This window comes from Mesoplodon bidens (genome assembly GCF_964165515.1).
Source record: "Mesoplodon bidens genome assembly, chromosome: 1".
Classification (NCBI taxonomy): Eukaryota; Metazoa; Chordata; class Mammalia; order Artiodactyla; family Ziphiidae; genus Mesoplodon; species Mesoplodon bidens.
In genome coordinates, this window is record NC_138176.1 from 213,190,798 (window position 1) to 213,209,105 (window position 18,308).

General features: G+C 47.8%; 1 protein-coding gene across 1 annotated transcript; it reads right to left on the reverse strand.

Annotated features, from left to right (window-relative positions):
* Positions 1-640: 640 nt before the first annotated feature.
* On the reverse strand, positions 641-17,489 carry LOC308608094 (uncharacterized protein C4orf54). The gene is made up of 3 exons (XM_081220773.1): positions 17,171-17,489; positions 9,222-14,638; positions 641-1,845 (listed from the first exon to the last, which is right to left on the reverse strand). Exon 2 carries the CDS (start codon positions 14,605-14,607, stop codon positions 9,259-9,261), a length of 5,349 nt encoding a protein of 1,782 aa, XP_081076899.1. The 5' UTR covers positions 14,608-14,638; positions 17,171-17,489; the 3' UTR covers positions 641-1,845; positions 9,222-9,258.
* Positions 17,490-18,308: the final 819 nt, after the last annotated feature.

The window sequence follows — 18,308 nt, forward strand, 5'->3', positions numbered from 1 at the left end:
TATTAGGTGACCTCTTGCCCAGCACATCGCTACTGAAAATGAGGAAGGGCTGATGCTGTAAGAGAAATTTCCCAGTGGTGAAAAATTAAGCAAGTTCTGGGGTGAATCTGTTGATGTACTTGGGTAAGAAGACCTCTATGACAAAGGAATAATGCTTTCCCCAATATGGCACAAGGGCATCTTTTCCAAACACAGAGACTGTTTCATATTTCATGTTCCATGTCTCAGAGAGGCTATTGCTTCATGTCATAGCTCATCAGCTCAATGATTGATTGAATTGTGATCAGAACTGACTATTCCTGCCTCAAACCCTTCCTTTTACCCAACAGAACTTCTTTTCAGAGTAAGATCCCTTTAAGGAAGTTCCTGAATGTGAAATTGAGTTTTTTTTTTTAAAGAGTCCAACGGAGATGGAAAGCATAAATACAAAGTAATGAGATTACGTAAATCATACAAAAATCAGTCTCTTAGTTTTTCTACTCACACCTTCAGTTATGAGCAGTATAAAATTCTGTGGTTTCAAGAAGATGTTTTAAGCAGAAACCAATATTGATGATCATTAAAATCAAAATTAAGCTTTAAAAAATTACCAGAATGCTTTATCTTTGAACAAATAAGTAAATAAGAGGAGATTCTTTAAAAAAAAAAAAAAGCCTGGGAGAACCTTCAAGTTATTGTTTTAAAAAGTAAAGAAATATTACAATGTAACACTTGTTGAATATATATTGACTCATTATTATGACGAGCTAAATATTTATCTGTTCAATCAACTTCAAAACTCACCATGAACACTCACTAAAATAACCTTCAGAATTGGGCTACAACTGAGGCAGTATTGAATGTCAATGAAAGATTCTGTGATTTGGATTCTCGACATCTCTTAAAACCATAAAGAGCAAGTGATATAAACCTAGGTCACTGCCGTGGGTATGGCTGGGGCTGGAGATAATCAGAGCCACCAAATCAGAGTTTACTTTCTACTCCACTGCCCCAAACAGGTCACTCTTCAGACTCCAAATAATCCGTGAGAGACAGGAGTGTGCAACTAAGGAGGGATCATTGAAGAAGAAAAAGAATCCTCTACACTCATAGCAGAGGTTGGATTCTGAGAGAAGTAGATATTTTATACCTTTCTGAAACTAAGAACTTAACTTTAAATGCAACCACTGGCTCTCTAGTCTTTCAAACCATTCTATTTTAAGGCAACAAATAGTGTCATGGCATTGTACCAATGGGAAAGTTAAAACAAGGCACAAAAGTTAAAACCACTTTTTCACAATCACATTTGAAATCATGCTAAACCCAATAAAAGAACATGTAAAACATAACCAAGAGAATGACTAGGCATGATCCAAAATGCAGACCCATCATATTTAAATCCAAACAAGTGCTACAACTCTGCCAGCCAGCCCTGATACAGTCCAAGAATCTGCAGCGAGATTTGTGATCCAAATGACTGATTTTTTTGCTCATTTGGTTTACAACAGAACCAATCCTACTCTGTTGTGTGTTTTGACTGAACTATGAGAACATGTACGAGATTGTTTGCCTAGTCACAAATGCAGGAGGGAAAGATGAAGGGAAAGCTTATATTCTGTATTAAAGTATAAAAAGAAATCGTTTTACACAGGAAAAATGCAACCATTCAATCAGCTTCATAAAACTAAAATAACACAAGCTGTCTTAACAGGGTTATTCAGAAAAATATAGGAACTTACACACTTGGTTTATAGAAGCAAAAACTAAGAATAGCATATGTAGAGGAAGGTTTCCAGATAAATTCTTAGTGCTCTTACAAGGCAGCCTTCTGATTCAAGAAGATTCGTCCATCTTTCTGTCTTGCTCCTATAAACAAACATAATCAAGGAAAAGATTGTTAGTAAATCTCGCTCTTAAAGAAGGAAGAAAAATGACAAAATACATTTTATTTAAATATTTGGCTAATTTCAGTGTGAATAATGATGAAGTTCACATTTTAAAATGTGTTTGGTGAGTGTGTTTCTGAACCTACTAGACACATCCTACTGACTTTAAGAAATTGCCTCAAATGGAACCCTCTCTTTGAAACTTGAATTAAATACAGTCAACCATTCAAAAATGATTTTAGAATTAAATATTTAGTTTTGCTGAAACCATCCATAACAGAGATAAAATAGTATAACAGATATGTTCCTAAAATATACAAAAATGACATTTAAACTAAATTGAAACATTTGAAATTTACCATGAGTTAGTAATCTAGTTAAATGAATAAACTCTATACTCTAAAGTGAATGGTCACTACCTAAATTATGTGGAACTTCATATTGCGCATTTTGTTTAAAATGAGATTATACTGGTTAGAGCCTATAACTTAGTTAAATCCATTCTAAGACAAGCATTGACATGTTGAAAAGCTTACTGAAAATTAGCCCTTTCTTTCTGTTAATCTCTTTCTCTCTATATATCTATTAGAACTTTGCCTAAAGAACATTTTTAAATTAACCTTTGGGAGTTGATATTTGAACGTAATATTATGAAGACAGAAATAGAGTGGGCTACAGGTAGTATTTGTTAGGGATTAGAAGACTATCATGTGAAAAGTGACTTCTAAGAAGTATCAAATAATAGCTATCTAATCAATTATATGCAGAGTAGTGTGGCAAAGGATATTTTAATCCTGCCATCTAGAAACTGACCTGTGTTAAGTATATACTTAAGGAAAAAGAAGTCTGTAAGAATAATTATGGGTTTAGAGAATAGCTCATGTGTATATATTTCAAGTCTGTTGATTTTACTCTTTTGTGTTTTATATCAAGAAATGACTTTCAAGAGGAAAAGGACAGTTGTGGGTTTGGAAACTTCTCATTTGCTAAAAAAGTTTAGAAGTTTTTTCTACCTTAGGACACATGGAGTAGCAACAGGAAAAAATATATATAATTACAAGGGGGAGGAGAAGAAAATAGAAGACTAAGAAGAAAAATTTTAATGTGGATCCAAGGATCTAGTGACAACTCAAGCTGAATCCCATAGTGAAGCAAGGTTTGCAAGGACTCTCTGAGCAGAAGGGGAACTGAGAGAGAGAGAGAGAGAAACAGTGAGAGAGAGAGAGAGAGGGGGAGAGAGAGAAAACAGTGCAGGATGGGGAGAGCAGACTGAGGAATGGAGGAGAAATCTGTTTCTACCAGCTGCTGGGATCATTTTTGGGGATCCATAGTCCAGATACGGCCTTTTCATTCTTTTGCAGGATACTGCTTCCACTTATATTAACTTTCGAGGAATTTCGTTTGAAACTTTGAAAGTAATAAAATGCTCCAATTCCTATTAAGGATGAAATAATAAAAATTGCCGGTTCAACCTAGCAGAGGGTCATGAAGAGGTCAGTAAAGGGAGAGGAGTGATTGCACTGTGTCACCGGGCAGTTTGGCCTGGATGACTTCCCATGATTTAGGACCGGAACACATGACAGAGTTCAGCAGGGACGTTGGGTCAGATTTTCCCTTGCTCCACAGAGGTCTGTGCCAGCCTGAGAGGAAAATCACCACATGCAGCTGGCCAACTATGCCCAGAGTTGTGTAACATGCTGGAAAGCCGTGGGGCATACTAGAGGACCCCGACCACAGCCAACTGGCCTGACCCAGGGGATCAGGCAGCCCAAAGGGGACTGCAGAGCTGTGGGCATGACCTCTGGTTTGGGGAAATATCAAGCAATCCTGGGTACGGGTCCCTGGTGCTGTCCTGAGAGTCTACAGGAATAAGGGCTGACTTTCTGCCTTGGTGGAGGGCCCTGAGAGATGAGGGGCTTCTGAGGCATTGATGAGCTTCTAGTCTCCAAGGGAGATAGAACTCTTACTACATGCCATGGACTGTGTGCCACACCCTTTGCAGTGATTTTACGATTCAGTCTTCTCGACGCTCCTGAGAGGTATCCCCATTTTACAGTTGAGGAAACTGAGGTCCAGAGAGGGCAAGTCACTTATCCAGAGGAGGAAGATTTTGGGCCAGGGCTGCCTGACTTCATGGTGCAGATACCTGGGTTTTAGTCAAAGCCACACAGTTTCTCTTAGACTGAAAGGCATGAGCCCATCAGTATCCAGTGGGATCCCATGCTCAGGTGACAGACCACACTCGCCCGTCCCCACATACACACAAAATTATCCCCTCCTCCGCACACACACTGGGAGCCACAGCCCCTAGAAGTGCTGGAACTGTTTCTCTTGGGACATAGGAGAGCTAAATTTTAATCAAAAGAAAAACACATATGGAGGCTTAGTATACGCTAGACATGGCCAGATTCAGGGTCAATTTCTTACCTTATTTCCTCCCTTTTTTTCCCAAATAAGGGAAGAAGGACAATTCAGAACAAGGCACTGAGATGGGGAGGGCAGAGAGGGAGAAAGTGGGCAAACTACGGGTCACCAATAAGAGCATGGGCCCCCAAGCTTGAAGAGCCTGGAGTTCAGCTGATCTCTTAATCTGGGACAAGCTATTTTTTCATTTGTCAAATAGGGATAAGAATAGTACCCACTCATTTAAAGAATCAAGTAGCACCATGTTAAATCTTGGTATATAATAAATGATTAATACACATTACTTTTCATTTTTTATTAATTTTGTAGAGAGTTGAGAAGAAAATATAAGGCAATAAAATTGTAGAGAAAGGCACAAAATAATAAGAATGGGGAAAGCTACAATCCAACAACAGACTCCAAACAGAAAAGGGAGGAGAAGGGAAAAAGCAAGGTGAGGCTTTAAACTAAATCAACTTCAAGTGAATGGGAAAGGAGAAACCACAATAAGGTATTAAAAAAAAATAGCAAAGAACAGAAAGTAAATTCTCAAATAAAAGGCAAGGGAAGAAAAGAGGGGAAGTAAACTGTGGGCCCGACCCCAAGATGGAGGACCAGAAAGAAGAGTGGCCCTGGGGAGAAAAGAGAAGGGTCCTGGGAAGCAGTAAGAAAGAAGCAAATGGAAAATAGACTCTGGTCTGGGATGATTTAGGTTTTGAGTCCCAACTCTGCCCCAGAGGGACACTGTGACTTAAGAAGGGTCACTAAACCTCTCTGAGCCTCAATTTCCTCCTGCAATTTTAACATAAGGGGATGGCGTTCAAGGATCTAAGTACCCTGTGGGCCCCTTTAGAAGACTCTCCGAAAAGAGCTCCCTCTGAAGCCCCCTTTCTCTTTCCACTTCAGTTGCTGATGTTTGGGGCTCTGCTCAGGGGGTAGAAATAACTCTGAGGGGGGGAGAAGAAAAGAAAGACCAATGATGTAGGAACAACATAAAGCACACTCAAAAATGAAGAAACAAATGGGTAAAGTTTTACAGAAAAAAGAATAGACATTCAAAGGAAACAAAATAACTGTAATACCCACTGGGTAGCAGGCATGGTGCCAATTAAAGTTTTCTGTTGTTATTATTACACATTTATCTTTACGCCCTTGTAAACGGTATTTAGCATCAAGTCTCAAATTTTAAAACAAAAATATGGTATCTAAGTGGCTGGGCAGGAGAAAGCATGAAAGTGAATATGTTAGGGAAGGAAAAATATAGCTACATGCCTCAAATGACAGAAAACAAAAATAATCGCATCAGAAAAGGCATCAAAGGTCCTGTGGAGAAGGAACTTTCAAAACTAAAATGAACAAACAACAAAGGCCTAAAACAGAAAAGACCTAACAAAAACGGAGAGAGTTGTGAAGTTTTGAACTGTCGTGCTCAGCATACTGGTGTGTTACCAATGGGTTCCTGTTGTGACTCTCCGGCCACTGGGCCACCGGCTGGGAACAGCCTGGTCCATTTATCACAATGTGTGATGTCATTACTAAATACAAATAAAATACGTAATATTACTACTTATCTTCTGAGACGGGTTGTGATCTGGCAAAGTTTGAGGAACACTGCAATTTTCACCACAGGAGGAAGAGAAGCAGGAAAGACCCTACCTATGAAAGCAAAACTAGAGGAAAATTCATAACAGAATCATCCAAGAGTAGCAGCAGCTGGCTATGCTCAAATCTATACAGGGGAGAAAGAAAGGCTCCCTGTTACAACGTGCAGCTAAAAATAGATGATGAAATACTTATTATTTGAGCTGGAAGGAATCTTAAAGGTTAAGACAGGACTTGAACACTGGTTTTGCAGTTCTGCATGTACGGTCTGTGTTCTCCAGCTGGCTCCTGGACTGTGGGACGGTACCAGGTCACGTGTGGCTTTATAGCCTCACTGCGGAGTACACCGTGCCTGGCGGAGTGTAAACACATAATTCACGTTTGTTGAATGAATGATGGAATTAGTGCTTTTCGTTCAAACATTCATTTCACAAACGCCTGGAGAGGCAGAGTGGATCCAAGGTGTCCTGGCTGCCAGTTCGGGGCTTATTGCACTTCTCTGCCATCTTTTTTGCGTTTCATGCCTCCTACCAGCAAACAAACAGTGCATGGTGTGGTCCAGGAGCTGGGAGCCAGGCCCATCCTGGCTCTCTCACGCTCTGGGGACCTCAGCAAAACCATTTCTTTCTAAGCCCCAGTTTTCTTCTCTGTGAAATGCTGTGGTTGGATCAAACCATTTATGTGACTTCTAGTTGAAAGGGGCACATAAAACCCTACCCTACGGCAAGGAAAAACTCTGGAGTAAGTCTGGTTTTCAAAGGAAATCTTAAACTGAAAACAGCTTCCAAGCCTTCTCACACTGACCATCCGTATGAACACCAACTGATGGATGGGGGTGTACTATGTAATTTTTTTTTTTTTTTTTTTTTTTTTTTTTTTTGGTACGCGGGCCTCTCACTGTTGCGGCCTCTCCCGTTGTGGAGCACAGGCTCCAGACACGCAGGCTCAGCGGCCACGGCTCACGGGCCCAGCCGCTCCGCGGCATGTGGGATCTTCCCGGACCGGGGGCACGAACCCGTATCCCCTGCATCGGCAGGCGGACTCCCAACCACTGCGCCACCAGGGAAGCCCTGTAATTTTTGATATATCTGAACCATGTTTAAATTTTTTTCACACAAGGAAAAGAACTATACATTTCTTTTTTATGTATCTGACTTTTCTTTGGAAAGTGGCATAGAACTTTCAGGATGGTGAGTTTTGAAGGATTTTTATAAGGATTTCAGTCATTATCTGAATTTGGGTAATTAGATTTTTGCCAGTACACAAAAAGCTAATAATAGCTCCTGACTAGTCTTTCGCTTTTTATCTTTAGGGCTGTGGACTAAAATAAAGGTTAAAGAAGGGAAAGCTTTCAAAGAAATCACTGTTCAAATCTCCAGTACAGAAAACTCTGATTTGTATTTGTGTCTGATGGAAACAACTCCAGGCCTAATCTCTCCAGACTCAGCAGACAGGAGAAAGGCCAAAGGCAGCTGCTACAGGGACACGATTCGAGCGTGTGCCCGGTTCCTCCCTCCTCTGGGCCCTGTCCTCCCTTCCCCTTGCTCTGCACCTGCACAGCTCACACAAAGGCCTCGCAGGATTAGCTGCTCCCAGAGAGCCGTAGGTAAACATCCCACCTGTCCAGAAGATGAAAATGCTTTTATCTAGAGGCTACTCTTTTCCTTCTACAAAATGAATTCTCTAAATCTGTGCCTCTTCCACATGCATATTTCTTTATTTTCTACACTGAACAATAGATACATTATTTATCTTTAATCTTCCCTCCCCTCTGTATTTGTGGTCATTACATAGGGCCCACTGCAAATTCTTGGAAAGGAAATCACCTGTTTCTAGACTGCAAGTAAAATGAGGCTTGTGCTTTCACCTGAATTCTTACAGAAAGACCCAAGGATTTTTGAACAGTGGCCTAATGTTGTCTTGCAGTCCAAGGAGTGTACTGCATAGTAACAATCCCTTAATTTGGAAAGGTTTTATATTTTGCAATACACTGTTGTATCACCTGACATTCAGATATGTTTTGAGTAGAAATTATTGACACATGAGTGTCATGTGTGCTAGAGAGTTTGCATGTCTAAGAACATACAGCCAGTGAGAAGACACTGGGACGCTGATCTAATGATCCTACTTCCTAATTTAAGGCTCTTTCCTTGAAGAAAGAAACAATGTTCCTGTTTCTTTTAAGTACAGAAGAGAGAGGAATGGCTTATTTCTTTCATATAAGCATAGAAAGGGTTCCTGTCCTTTCTTGGTTCAGTATGATCTTACCAAGGAGTGAAACTCCTTGGAAGCATTTATGACGTCAACCCTTCCTCATGTGAAGAGGACAGGAGAATGAGAGGGCAAATTTCTCCCCACAGTGTTGGCAGCTTCGTGCTGTATCTGAAGGTTGCCCCTGTCTTACGTTTTTGACCTGAAGTGTCCTGGTTCAGAAAACCCGAGCTCACCTTTCCTATCAAGTTCCACGGACTGTAGTTACAGCCAGGATTCCTGCCTGTGAATCTGAATTAACTTGGGTGTCAGGATCTACATCTACTTCATCTGATTTCCTTTAGAGGGGGAGTTGATTCTTTTCTGAAGGGAGAGAATGCAGATAGGAAAATGAGTGCCTTGTAGGCGTCAGCAGCAGAGCATAGTGCTCAGTCTGAACGAACTGGATCAAACACAGCAGCTCCATTTCAGGAGTCACTGCAGGCTCCGAATCTCCTCCTCTCCTGGAGGTCAAGCCAAGTGTGTGTGTGTGTGTATGTAAAATACCTTAAAGACTGGACTCACCTAAGAAAAAGTATTCTGATTGTCTGAAAACAGGAAAACAAGAGCTTAAAAATACAGCCTTTTTGTATACGAAACTCCAAGAGGAAGATGTGGTGGAGGGAGAGAAGCCTTTCTCTAGATTTTAGAAAACCTCCCAACAAGAAAATGTCAGTCGCTGACTTTCTTTACTCTGAGCAGTAACCAGAGTAACGGTGTCCCCGAGGATTTTCGTGCCTGTCACTGGGGCTGCTAAGAATAGAGTGAAGCTCACTCGCTCCACAAAATCCAGACCGGGTTTTTATTTCTTCCCCCTGCCGATCTTCACCCAAGGCTAACCTGATAGATCCAGGGTTCACTTCCCTCCCACTCACTGTGGGAAAAACACTCAGGCAATTGGAAAAGGTCAAAGGGGAAAGGCCAGCTGTGGGACTGAGGAGTGGGGAGAGAAGGAAGCTTGGCAAGAAGATTAGCTCTGTTCTTCCGAAATGCCCATGTCTAGAGACAGCCTCCACTGCTCTAAGTCCGCCCCTTCACACACAGAGAAATAGGACTGCTGTTAATCCCTTAAACCTGATTATCGAAGTGATGTCCACTCACCAGCAGCTGCGCCCTTCTGCTTTCTGGTGACCGCTCATCATCTGTGTTCCACCACGAAGCTCATGGTGGTGCCGTCAAAGGAGGGGGGGGCGATGATCCGCGGCCCCAGGGGCTGCGAAGTGATGCTGATGACAGGCTTGCCATGCAGCTGGGCAAAGCCCTTGGCCCCCACGAGCTGGGATGTGGCCGCTGGGGCAGAGGAGGAGGAGGAGGTGGGAGACTGACCGGAGGCCATGAAGTAAGGGGCCTCGGTGAAAGATGCAGCTGCCTCTTTGCTGGGGGGCTCTGCTGCCACGGGGGAGAGCTCGGCGCCCCTTGGAGTGTGAGCAATTGGCGTGGGCTGCAGGGCGTTGGCGGGCAGCACCGTGGGCAGAAACCCGGGGTAGATCATGTAGGCGGGGCCGTAGGCCCCGGGACTCAGGGCCAAGGGAGGCCCGGGGAGGGACATGGGAGCCACAGCCTGCTGCTGGGAGGTCATGGGCACGTCCACATACTGCCCGGTCTCGGGGTCAAACAGTCTCCGGGTCATGGGCTGTACTGGTGTGTCCACCAGATAGTACTGGCCGGTTGTCACATCCAGGAGCATCTTGCGCTGGGTCTGCGGAGGCTGCGGCTGCTGGAAGGGGTCTGTGGGGACCGGAGCTGGGCCCACAGGTGCCGGGGCAGGCATGCCTGGCGGGGAGAAGCAGAGGACCTGAGGCTGGGCCCCCTGGAGGGTGAACGGCAGCAGCTGCTGGTGGTAGATCGCGGTGGGGGGATGCTCGGGGCTCTGTGGCCCTGCGGGGGCAGCTACCGTCCCCCGGGGGTCGTCAGGCTTGGTGCGCCAAGCTGGCCGGCTGGTTCCACTGACCTGAGAGCCTTTGGGGCTACTGGGGACCTGACTGCGGGCACTCAGCGGGGGCAAGCTGCAGAGAGTGGTGGCTGAGGAGGCTGGGGGCCCCTCCCCCTCCCTCCCCGCCCCCGGCCTAGCTGCAAGCTCCCCAGCTGCAGAGCTCCCTTTAAGGGGGATGGTCAGGTAATTCTCACAGTCGCTATGGCTCTTTTCCAGATGGCCGCCATTTTTCCTGTTGGTCACCTCTTCGAGAGATGCCCGAGTGGCTGGAGAGATCTTGAGAGACCGGAGTCCCTGCGATTTGATGCCCTTTGCCCCCGAAGGGCTCTCTGGAGCGGGGCCTTGTGGGAACTTGCCAGCGACACCCCCAGTTTTCTGGGTGCTGCTGGCGCTCACTGTGACCACGTTCCGGTGGCTGGGGAGCGGGGGCAGGGGCTGGGTTCTGTCCACATCCTTGTGCACCGGGGGGATATAGAGGGACCGGGGCCTCTCCCTGGCCAGGTTCTCAAAGGCGGCCGCGCGGGCGGACACACTCTCGGCGCTCGGGTTGGAGTTTCTCCGCTGCAGACGCTCTATGGGGCCCCCTCGCAGGACCACCCCTGCGCCTTTGTGCCCGGCGCCCCGCTCTTCCGCCCCACCCAGCCGTTTGGCCAACTTGTCGGGGTCCCGCTCAGCACCCCCGGCCCCTTCTTTCTCCTCACGGGCGATGAGCGACAGGACGTGGCTGTCGGTCATCAGGGGCAAGGGGTCGCTTTTCCGCTTCCACTCGTTCCTGTCGAAGCTGTACAGCTCTTCCATGGACCTCACGGCTGCCGTCAGCTTCTCCAGAGCATTGTGGGATGTCTTGGGGCCTTTTCCTTCCTCCTTGACCTCCTCCTCCTTGACCTTCTCTGGGGTCTTCTGAGCCTTGGAGACGATCTTCAGCACGGGCAGGTACGAGCCCTGCTCAGGCTTATTGGGGGCGATGGTGGCCACGGGCAGCCTGCCAGATGCCCTGTGAACCAAGACTGTCCCTTCTGGAGAGGAGGAGTTCAAGGCCCTGCTGCTTCCGTCCTTGCCCACGTTCTCCCTGGGCTCTCCGTCTGTGCTGTCTTCCCTCTGGCTCACCACGGCCTGGCACGTAATCACCACGGGGGACAGGGATCCCGATCCACCAGCTGCAGGAGCCAGCTGCCTGGGTTTGGGCCCGGTCAGCCCCTGCTCTGGGGTAACGCTGCCCTTGTCACTGCTGTCTCCTGACGCTTTGAGTAGTTTCCGGACATCTCTCACCTGGTGGAGGGGGCCTTGGGCCTTGGACTTGTCCCTGACATCTCTCACCTGGAACTGGGGCACTTTTTCCAGGCTGTCCCCCCGGAAGAGTTTCTGCTGTGCCCTGCTGTTGCCCTCAGTGGTCCTGAGGAGGTTCGAGGCGCTGCCACTGGCCAGTTTGGGTGTGAGCAACTTGGCAATGTTGAAGTCAGAGCTTGGCTGTTGCACGCTCCCCAGCCGGATCTTGATTTCGGGAGCCTTGGGCCTGATGGCTGCTGTGGAGGTGGCCTGGGCAGCAGGGTGCTTGGTGGCCTGCTTCCCCGGCTGCTTGTCCTTGGGTGTCTGCTGGATGTTGGGGACAAAGAGGCGAGACATGATGGTGGACTTACTGGCAGAGATCTCCCCGAGATCAGCCCTCCAGTCGCCCCCTTTGGGGAGTTTCAGCTTCCCAACGGGGGCCTTTTCTTCCCGCTTCTCAGCCTCTTTCTCCTTCCATGACCGGAAGGCACTGTTCTGACTGCGGAGGAAGATGCTCTTGACAGTGTCTGACGCACTCTTTTTAATTTCACACACCTCTACTGGGTGTCCATCAGCGAGATTATGGCCGGAGACTGCATGGCTCTCCCGAGGGGCACTGGCTTTGAACACTGGGGATTTAGACCCAGCTACGGACCCCTCCCCACCTGCATCCGACACGCTGACCACCGTGTACTCAGAGCCAGCCTCCGAGTGGCGAGAACTCTGCCTCTGCAGGTCCCTCTCCCGCTGCTTCTCAGCCCCGGGGGGAGGGCCCTCCGTCTCCTTGGAGGTGCTGGAGAGGTTAGGGTGGGATGTGTCACTGACTTCTCCCCTCTCCATTTTGAACTCGTGTTCCCGCTGCATCTTCTTGGAGATGACGTTTTTGAGCAGACTGGAGGCAAACTTGGACTTCTTCTGGGGGCCGTCCGCTCGGGAGGCAAGCCTGCTGCCCTCGGAGGTCTCTGAGCCTTCATCCGTGTACACGGACCCGGGGCCCTTGCTGGGGCCCTTGGGGGCCCTGCAGGGCCCCGCGGCGGAGCTGGCTTTGCTCTCACTACGTACATTCAGAGGCTCGAGAAGGGTGACCACGCGGGAGCCCGACAGGCCTTGCTTCTGGAAGCACAGAGGTGTCTCCACGTGTTTGATCTCCCCCTCGACTTTGCTGACGACGAACTCCAAGGCCTTGGTCTGGGACTTCTTGGACTGGATGTAGAGCTGGTCTGCGGTCGTCCTGGCCCCGCAGCCCTTCCTCAGACCCGCAGCCATAGAGGCGGCGCTGCTCCTGAGGAGACCCTGTTCCACCCTGGCTCCGACGCCTGCGCATTTCAAGTCCAGGAAGGCCGACCAGCGCCCAAAGCCCACTTCGGAGAGCGAGGAGGACTCCCGGGAACTGATGTTCAGAGCCTCAAAGTAGGGGTAAGCGAGGCTCCGGAAGGCCCGGGAGGTCAGGTTACGCACCTCTTTGTCGGCGTCGTCCAGTTCGCTCACGGCACTGGAGGCCCCGCTGGAGGAGTCCACCAGCTCCTTCGCCCGGACGGCCCCGCACCGCGTTTGCAGGCGAGCAGGGACGGCGATGAATTTCTTTGCATGGTCCTGAGCCACGGCTGCAGCCGGGTCCTGCTTCAGTGAACTGGAATTGTGTTCAGCAGCTGTAGAGACGCGGAGGCTCATGTCGCCTTCATGCTTGGCAGCGTAAATAATGTTTTGCTTTGCACACACGTTGCTAGGCTCATTTATAGCCCGGGAAGTCGGTTTGATTGATAGGAGGATCTGGCCTGCTTCACTCCCGCAGCTGCTTGCGGCGGCTGAGGCTGCCTCCAGCGGCTGCGGCAAGGGCTCACACGGGGTGGCAGTGCCAGGCCCCGTGGCTGGGGGAGTGGGGTCGCTGTCCGAGGGGCCGCTGCCCACTTCCGTGCTGCTGGTGTCGCCACCGCTGCTGCCCGCGCTGGGGCGGGCGGGGTCACTGCCGGTGGGGCTGGGTGTCCGGGTGGCGCTGGTGCTGGGAGCGGTGCTGAGGTAGCAGCTGTTGTCATCGTCGTCTTCGCTCGGCGTGGTGACGTCCTCTGGGGTCTCGTCGCTGCCACCAAAGGAAGCATAGTCCACAAATGAGTAGATCACGTTGTTGTCCTCGAAATCCCAGCGGGAGGCCAGGCCCACGTCGAAATCCGTGTCCTGCTCGACCTCGCTCAGCTGGATCTCGTGGGTGGTGATGTAGTGAGCCTCCTGATTCTGGGGGGGGTCCCTGGGGCCCTGAGACTTGGCAATCATGTCTCTGCACTCTGTGCCATCTCCTCCTCCTGGTCTCTCCCCTTCGTCTCCTCCCTTGGGCTGGCGGCTCACTGCGTCCTCACCACTGTCGCTCTCAAAGTCTAAAGATGTGGAAGAGGTGGCCAGAGCCCCTGTGGATGTGGTGGTATCACCCGTCTTGGAAAGGCCCCCTTCTTCTGCTTTGTCCACCAGGGAGGAGGAGGAGGAGGAAGACGAGAGGTTGCTGCCCTCATCAGCGCCGGAGAGCTGGGATCCGGAGTCTTCCAAGGAGGCAGGGTCCTTCTGGGGGGCTGGAGCCTCGCACTCTTGGCTGCCGGGTTCGTCTTGGGCTTTCTCCTCGGGGCTTCTAGAGCCCCTCTGATCCCCCGGGCGCTGCTCCAGAGTAAGTCTCATGGTCCGGGGACTGTCCCTCTGGACTCCAGCTGAAGTGCGCATCTCCACATATTTCCCTTCTCCCTGCGCGGAGGCCGATGGCTTGAGAAGTGGCCGCAGCTGCTGCTTGAGCTCCTGGCGATCTTGAGCTCCGCTCACCCCCTCCCCGACCTCCTTCGGTCTGGCCTGCAGATTCAGCTCAGGAGGGGCGCCTTCCATTCTGAGCCCTCGCCTAGGTTTCAGCAACAGGAGAAGACAGTGGGGAGCACCGGGGCGGTCCCGGGCCCCTCCCTGGCCCTGGAGGGGCTGCAGAGTAGCCCGAAGCGGGGTCCCACGTGCCTGGATTGGCCCCAAGGCTGTAGTCACCACGGCCGCGGCTGCGACCACCTCCCGGCTCTTCAGCCCCTGTGGCGGGGCCCGGGCGAGGCGGAGGGAGGAAGGAAGGCTCCTGGATGGGGCGGCAGAGGTGGTCTGTGGCCAGGGGGCTGCGGCTCCGGCCGAGACCGTGGCCAGCTTCCCGTAGCTGAGCTGTTCTGTCCAGTTGTTTGCCTGGCACCATCGGCAGCTAGGAGTCTGAATGCCATCGGCCACGGAGGGAGCAGCATCTGTAGGCCGACCTCGGGACTCCCAGAAATGAAAGGGAAGCATGTGCTGTTTCTTGTGAAGCCTTGTTCCTTTCCTGGATGGGGTAAGAGTGGGTCACGTCATTCCAGAAATATTTTTAGTGTCTATTCCCTAGTCATACGGAAACCACACTTGAGGGTAGAGAGAAGAGGCTCTAAGATGAAGAGAGCGTGTTGGGGGTGGAGGAGGCATGTGGGTTCTAATTGAAATCAACCAAATGTCCCATGTAATCTGTTACAGGGATGTCTAGCCGGTAGGAAACTGTTCTTTACTGACTGTCATCTTTCACTCCCAAGTCTGATTAGATGGTTTTTTTCCCCCTTGTTCTTAAATAAAACCCAAATTCAGCATTGCATTTCAAATCAATTAAGGACAGCTCTGAAAGACTTCAAAATCTCCCTTGAACATATGGTAGCTTTACGTTTGTCTCAACATCTATGCATTTCCTTTCTCTTTCATCTCAAATCAATCAAGTTCTGGTAATAAAACGTTTCACGGGAATAAAACACTCTGTCCTTCCTTCCCCAAAGTCCTACTTGATGAAACAGAATCTGTTTGTTTAAAAATAGGAAGAAACCCTTCTAGCATCTTTACTGTGCACTCGAAGGGTACAGGGGCCATTTTTAAAGACTTAGAACTGAACACTTCAAATAAACTTTTAATTATAGTCACTACAAAGGAGCACACGGGTTAAAAGGGACACGACTTCCAATCCCTACCACCTCAAACGAGTTCCTTAAACTTCTAAAACCGTGGCAAGACAATAAACCTCCACTTAAATATAGCCCGGGCTGCAGCCTAACGGGTCAGTTACACTGGCGGAATTCCAGACCTGCAGGGCACCAAGTCAAAAGGCACAGAAGAACAACGAATACACTTACCCTTCATGAGTACAGTGCGGCTTGGAGGGAGTTTCAGAGAGGAAATGTGACCCACTGGCATGCCCCGTGGCAACGAAGCCCAAATCCCAGTTCACTGGCTCTGAGATGCTTCCATTTCAAACAGTTCAGTAGTTGTGTAAGTGAATTTGCCAGGCAACCCAAATGGGGGTTCTGTACTGGCCATCCTCAGAGCAGATCCCTTGGGTGCTACCCGTGGAGAACCACGACTCTTGGTTTGGTGAGATCTGGCCCTCATCGTCTGCCAGGCCCAATTCCACCACTATACATAGTCTATGTGTCACTTATGCCGATTGAATAAAGCACTATTTTAGACATTCACATTTGTGGGGACCAAAAATAACACCATCAACCATCCCCTTCCAACATGAAGGGAACCCTCACACAGAAAAATGTTCCTTCCTTGGCATGGACGTGGGAGGAGGCATGGAGCGGGGCCCCCTAGCAACTGAAGCATCACCTTCTCATCCTTGGGATGTGGACGGCACAGCCCTGCCATTCCCCCCAGGACAACTCCCTTCTGCCCACATCACTGCCATTAAAAACATGACATAGGGAAGGCTGGCAAGATCAAGTATCACAATGTGGATATAAAGCCAGAGCGCTAGATGAAGAGAGTAAAAGAGAAAAGGAAACAGAAAGAAACAGAGAGGGGGAGAGAGGAAGGGAACGAAAGAACAAGAAGGAGAGAGAGAGAGAGGATTTGCTAAATTTGCAATCAACTGTTTTGATGATGGAGAACTGTGTGTAATGGCACAAAATTCTGGATTCTTAATGATAATAAAAATTTTAAATCATAATAATTACAATATGAGTTACAAAGTATTTGCTATGAGTGAGAAGCCTTCTGAAGCACTTTTAAATGTGTCTGTATTCATTTATTTAATTCTCATTACAATTTGGCGAGTTAGGTACAATTATTGTAGTGACTTTACAGATGGGAAAGCTGAAACACAGAGTTGTTAAGAAATTGTGGAGCAGAATTCAAACCCGGGCTGTCTAGTTCCAGAGTTTGACCCTCAACCGTGATGCTGCAGAGCCTTGCTGACTTCCACGCTCAAATACTCTCTAGGGCACCCAGATGCTCAATTAGACGGGAGCAATGCATCCTAGGCAATTGCACCTGCATGACCACAAATCAACCACATAACCGTTTCTCGTTTTGTTTTGTTTTGTTTTGTTTTGTTTTGTTTATATCATCAACCTGTGTACACATTATGTATTCAGGGATTAAGGAACATGAGCGTATACATAAAATGAAATAAAATGTAATCGGCTCCTCCAGGCAAGTAGAATGTTCTCAATGCCCCATTTTAATTTTGATTTGAAGCCTTGGACGAGAAACCCTGAACACTTTCTCAAGCACTGTGGGCCATGCACACTCCATGGCTGAATAGAAGATGGAGTTTCTGCCCATCAAGGCAATTATAGTCTAAGAAGAAATTTTTCCAGCACTTTCCATATGGCCCTGTCTGTCATGACAACTCAGCAGATTTTAGCAGTTTTGCCTTGCAGTTGGCAAAGTACAAAATTGGAAGGTCAGATGCCCTGGATGTAGGTTAAAGCATAATTGTTTAATGCCCTGAGTTCTGGAAACTTACTTCCAGAGTTTTGCTTCCTCCAGAGAGTGCACCCCTAGCCAAAGCCCCCCAACAAAGAGAGAGGGTTATCCTAAAAGAGGTACTTACCTCCAAAATATCCGTGTGGCTCCTTTTCTCTTTTTTGTCTAAGTGAATGCCAGTGTAGGAAAAAATCTGTAGAAAAACCTTTTTTAGATAAGGTCAATTTCCGAAAAGTGGGGTTTAATTCAAACCACAAATTCTATTTAAAAATCAAAAAAGCAGAGAATTTGGAGTAAGACAGATTCTATTAAAAGATTTTAAAAAAAGAAACTCATACATGGAAAAACAAAGACCAGTTGTAGGGTAAAGTAAAACAACTAAGAACACCAAACTTCTGCCCTCTGGCATTTTCAGAGCTCTGGATCAGTATATGTTACTATGCAATACTCTCAATTCTTTTGAAAAATATTTTTGTCATTCATTAGCCATAGAGCCTTTTATTTCCTAACATGACTACAGTCATCTATTTTTTTTTGCAGATGAACTCAGTGGTTGCCTACCTGATCTCAGCTCTTGAGCAATTAACAGTGACTAATGCCACCAGCATTACCCCATGTTAAGCAAGCATACTTGCTAGACCAGGCAAGGTATACTCGGCAGACAGCTTTATATGGGAATTCCAAGAGCAACAAAAAGGAAATGACTCGTGTCATTATTTTTATCTCTGCAGAGTTTCTTAGCATTCCCTGAAAGTCTTGTGAAATGTATCATAGTAGGGAAAACTTTAACATGATTAAAGAAATGAAGAATGAAGGCCAGGTTATCCACCAACTGGTAAAAGGGTAGGGTTATGTTTCAGGTCTCTGACGTGGCATAGTATGATAGATAAACATCTCATTTGAAAGGAAGAACAGTTTATCAGAGGTAGACTGGAAGAGCAGAAATGAAGAGGTAGGTTTAAACTGTGGCTTAAACTAGGAGTTGGACAAAAGATTTTCCAAACAGAAACATTCTCAGGATTCTCTGGGGTGCAACAGGAGAGAGAAAGGGAGAGAGAGAGAGAGACTGATTACTTTAAATTTTGTGTAAGGCTTTCCATAAACACCTGCACGCCTATCCACGCACACTGATGTGAAGGAGGCTTTTCTTCAGGCCACTGCTTAATGCCCAGAGTGTAGCCAGCTGTTTCTCTTCCTGGCCCAGGTTGACACCTGTAAGAATTACATCTGAAGGAACGGCACCATTTTCGTTTGTTTGTTTGCTT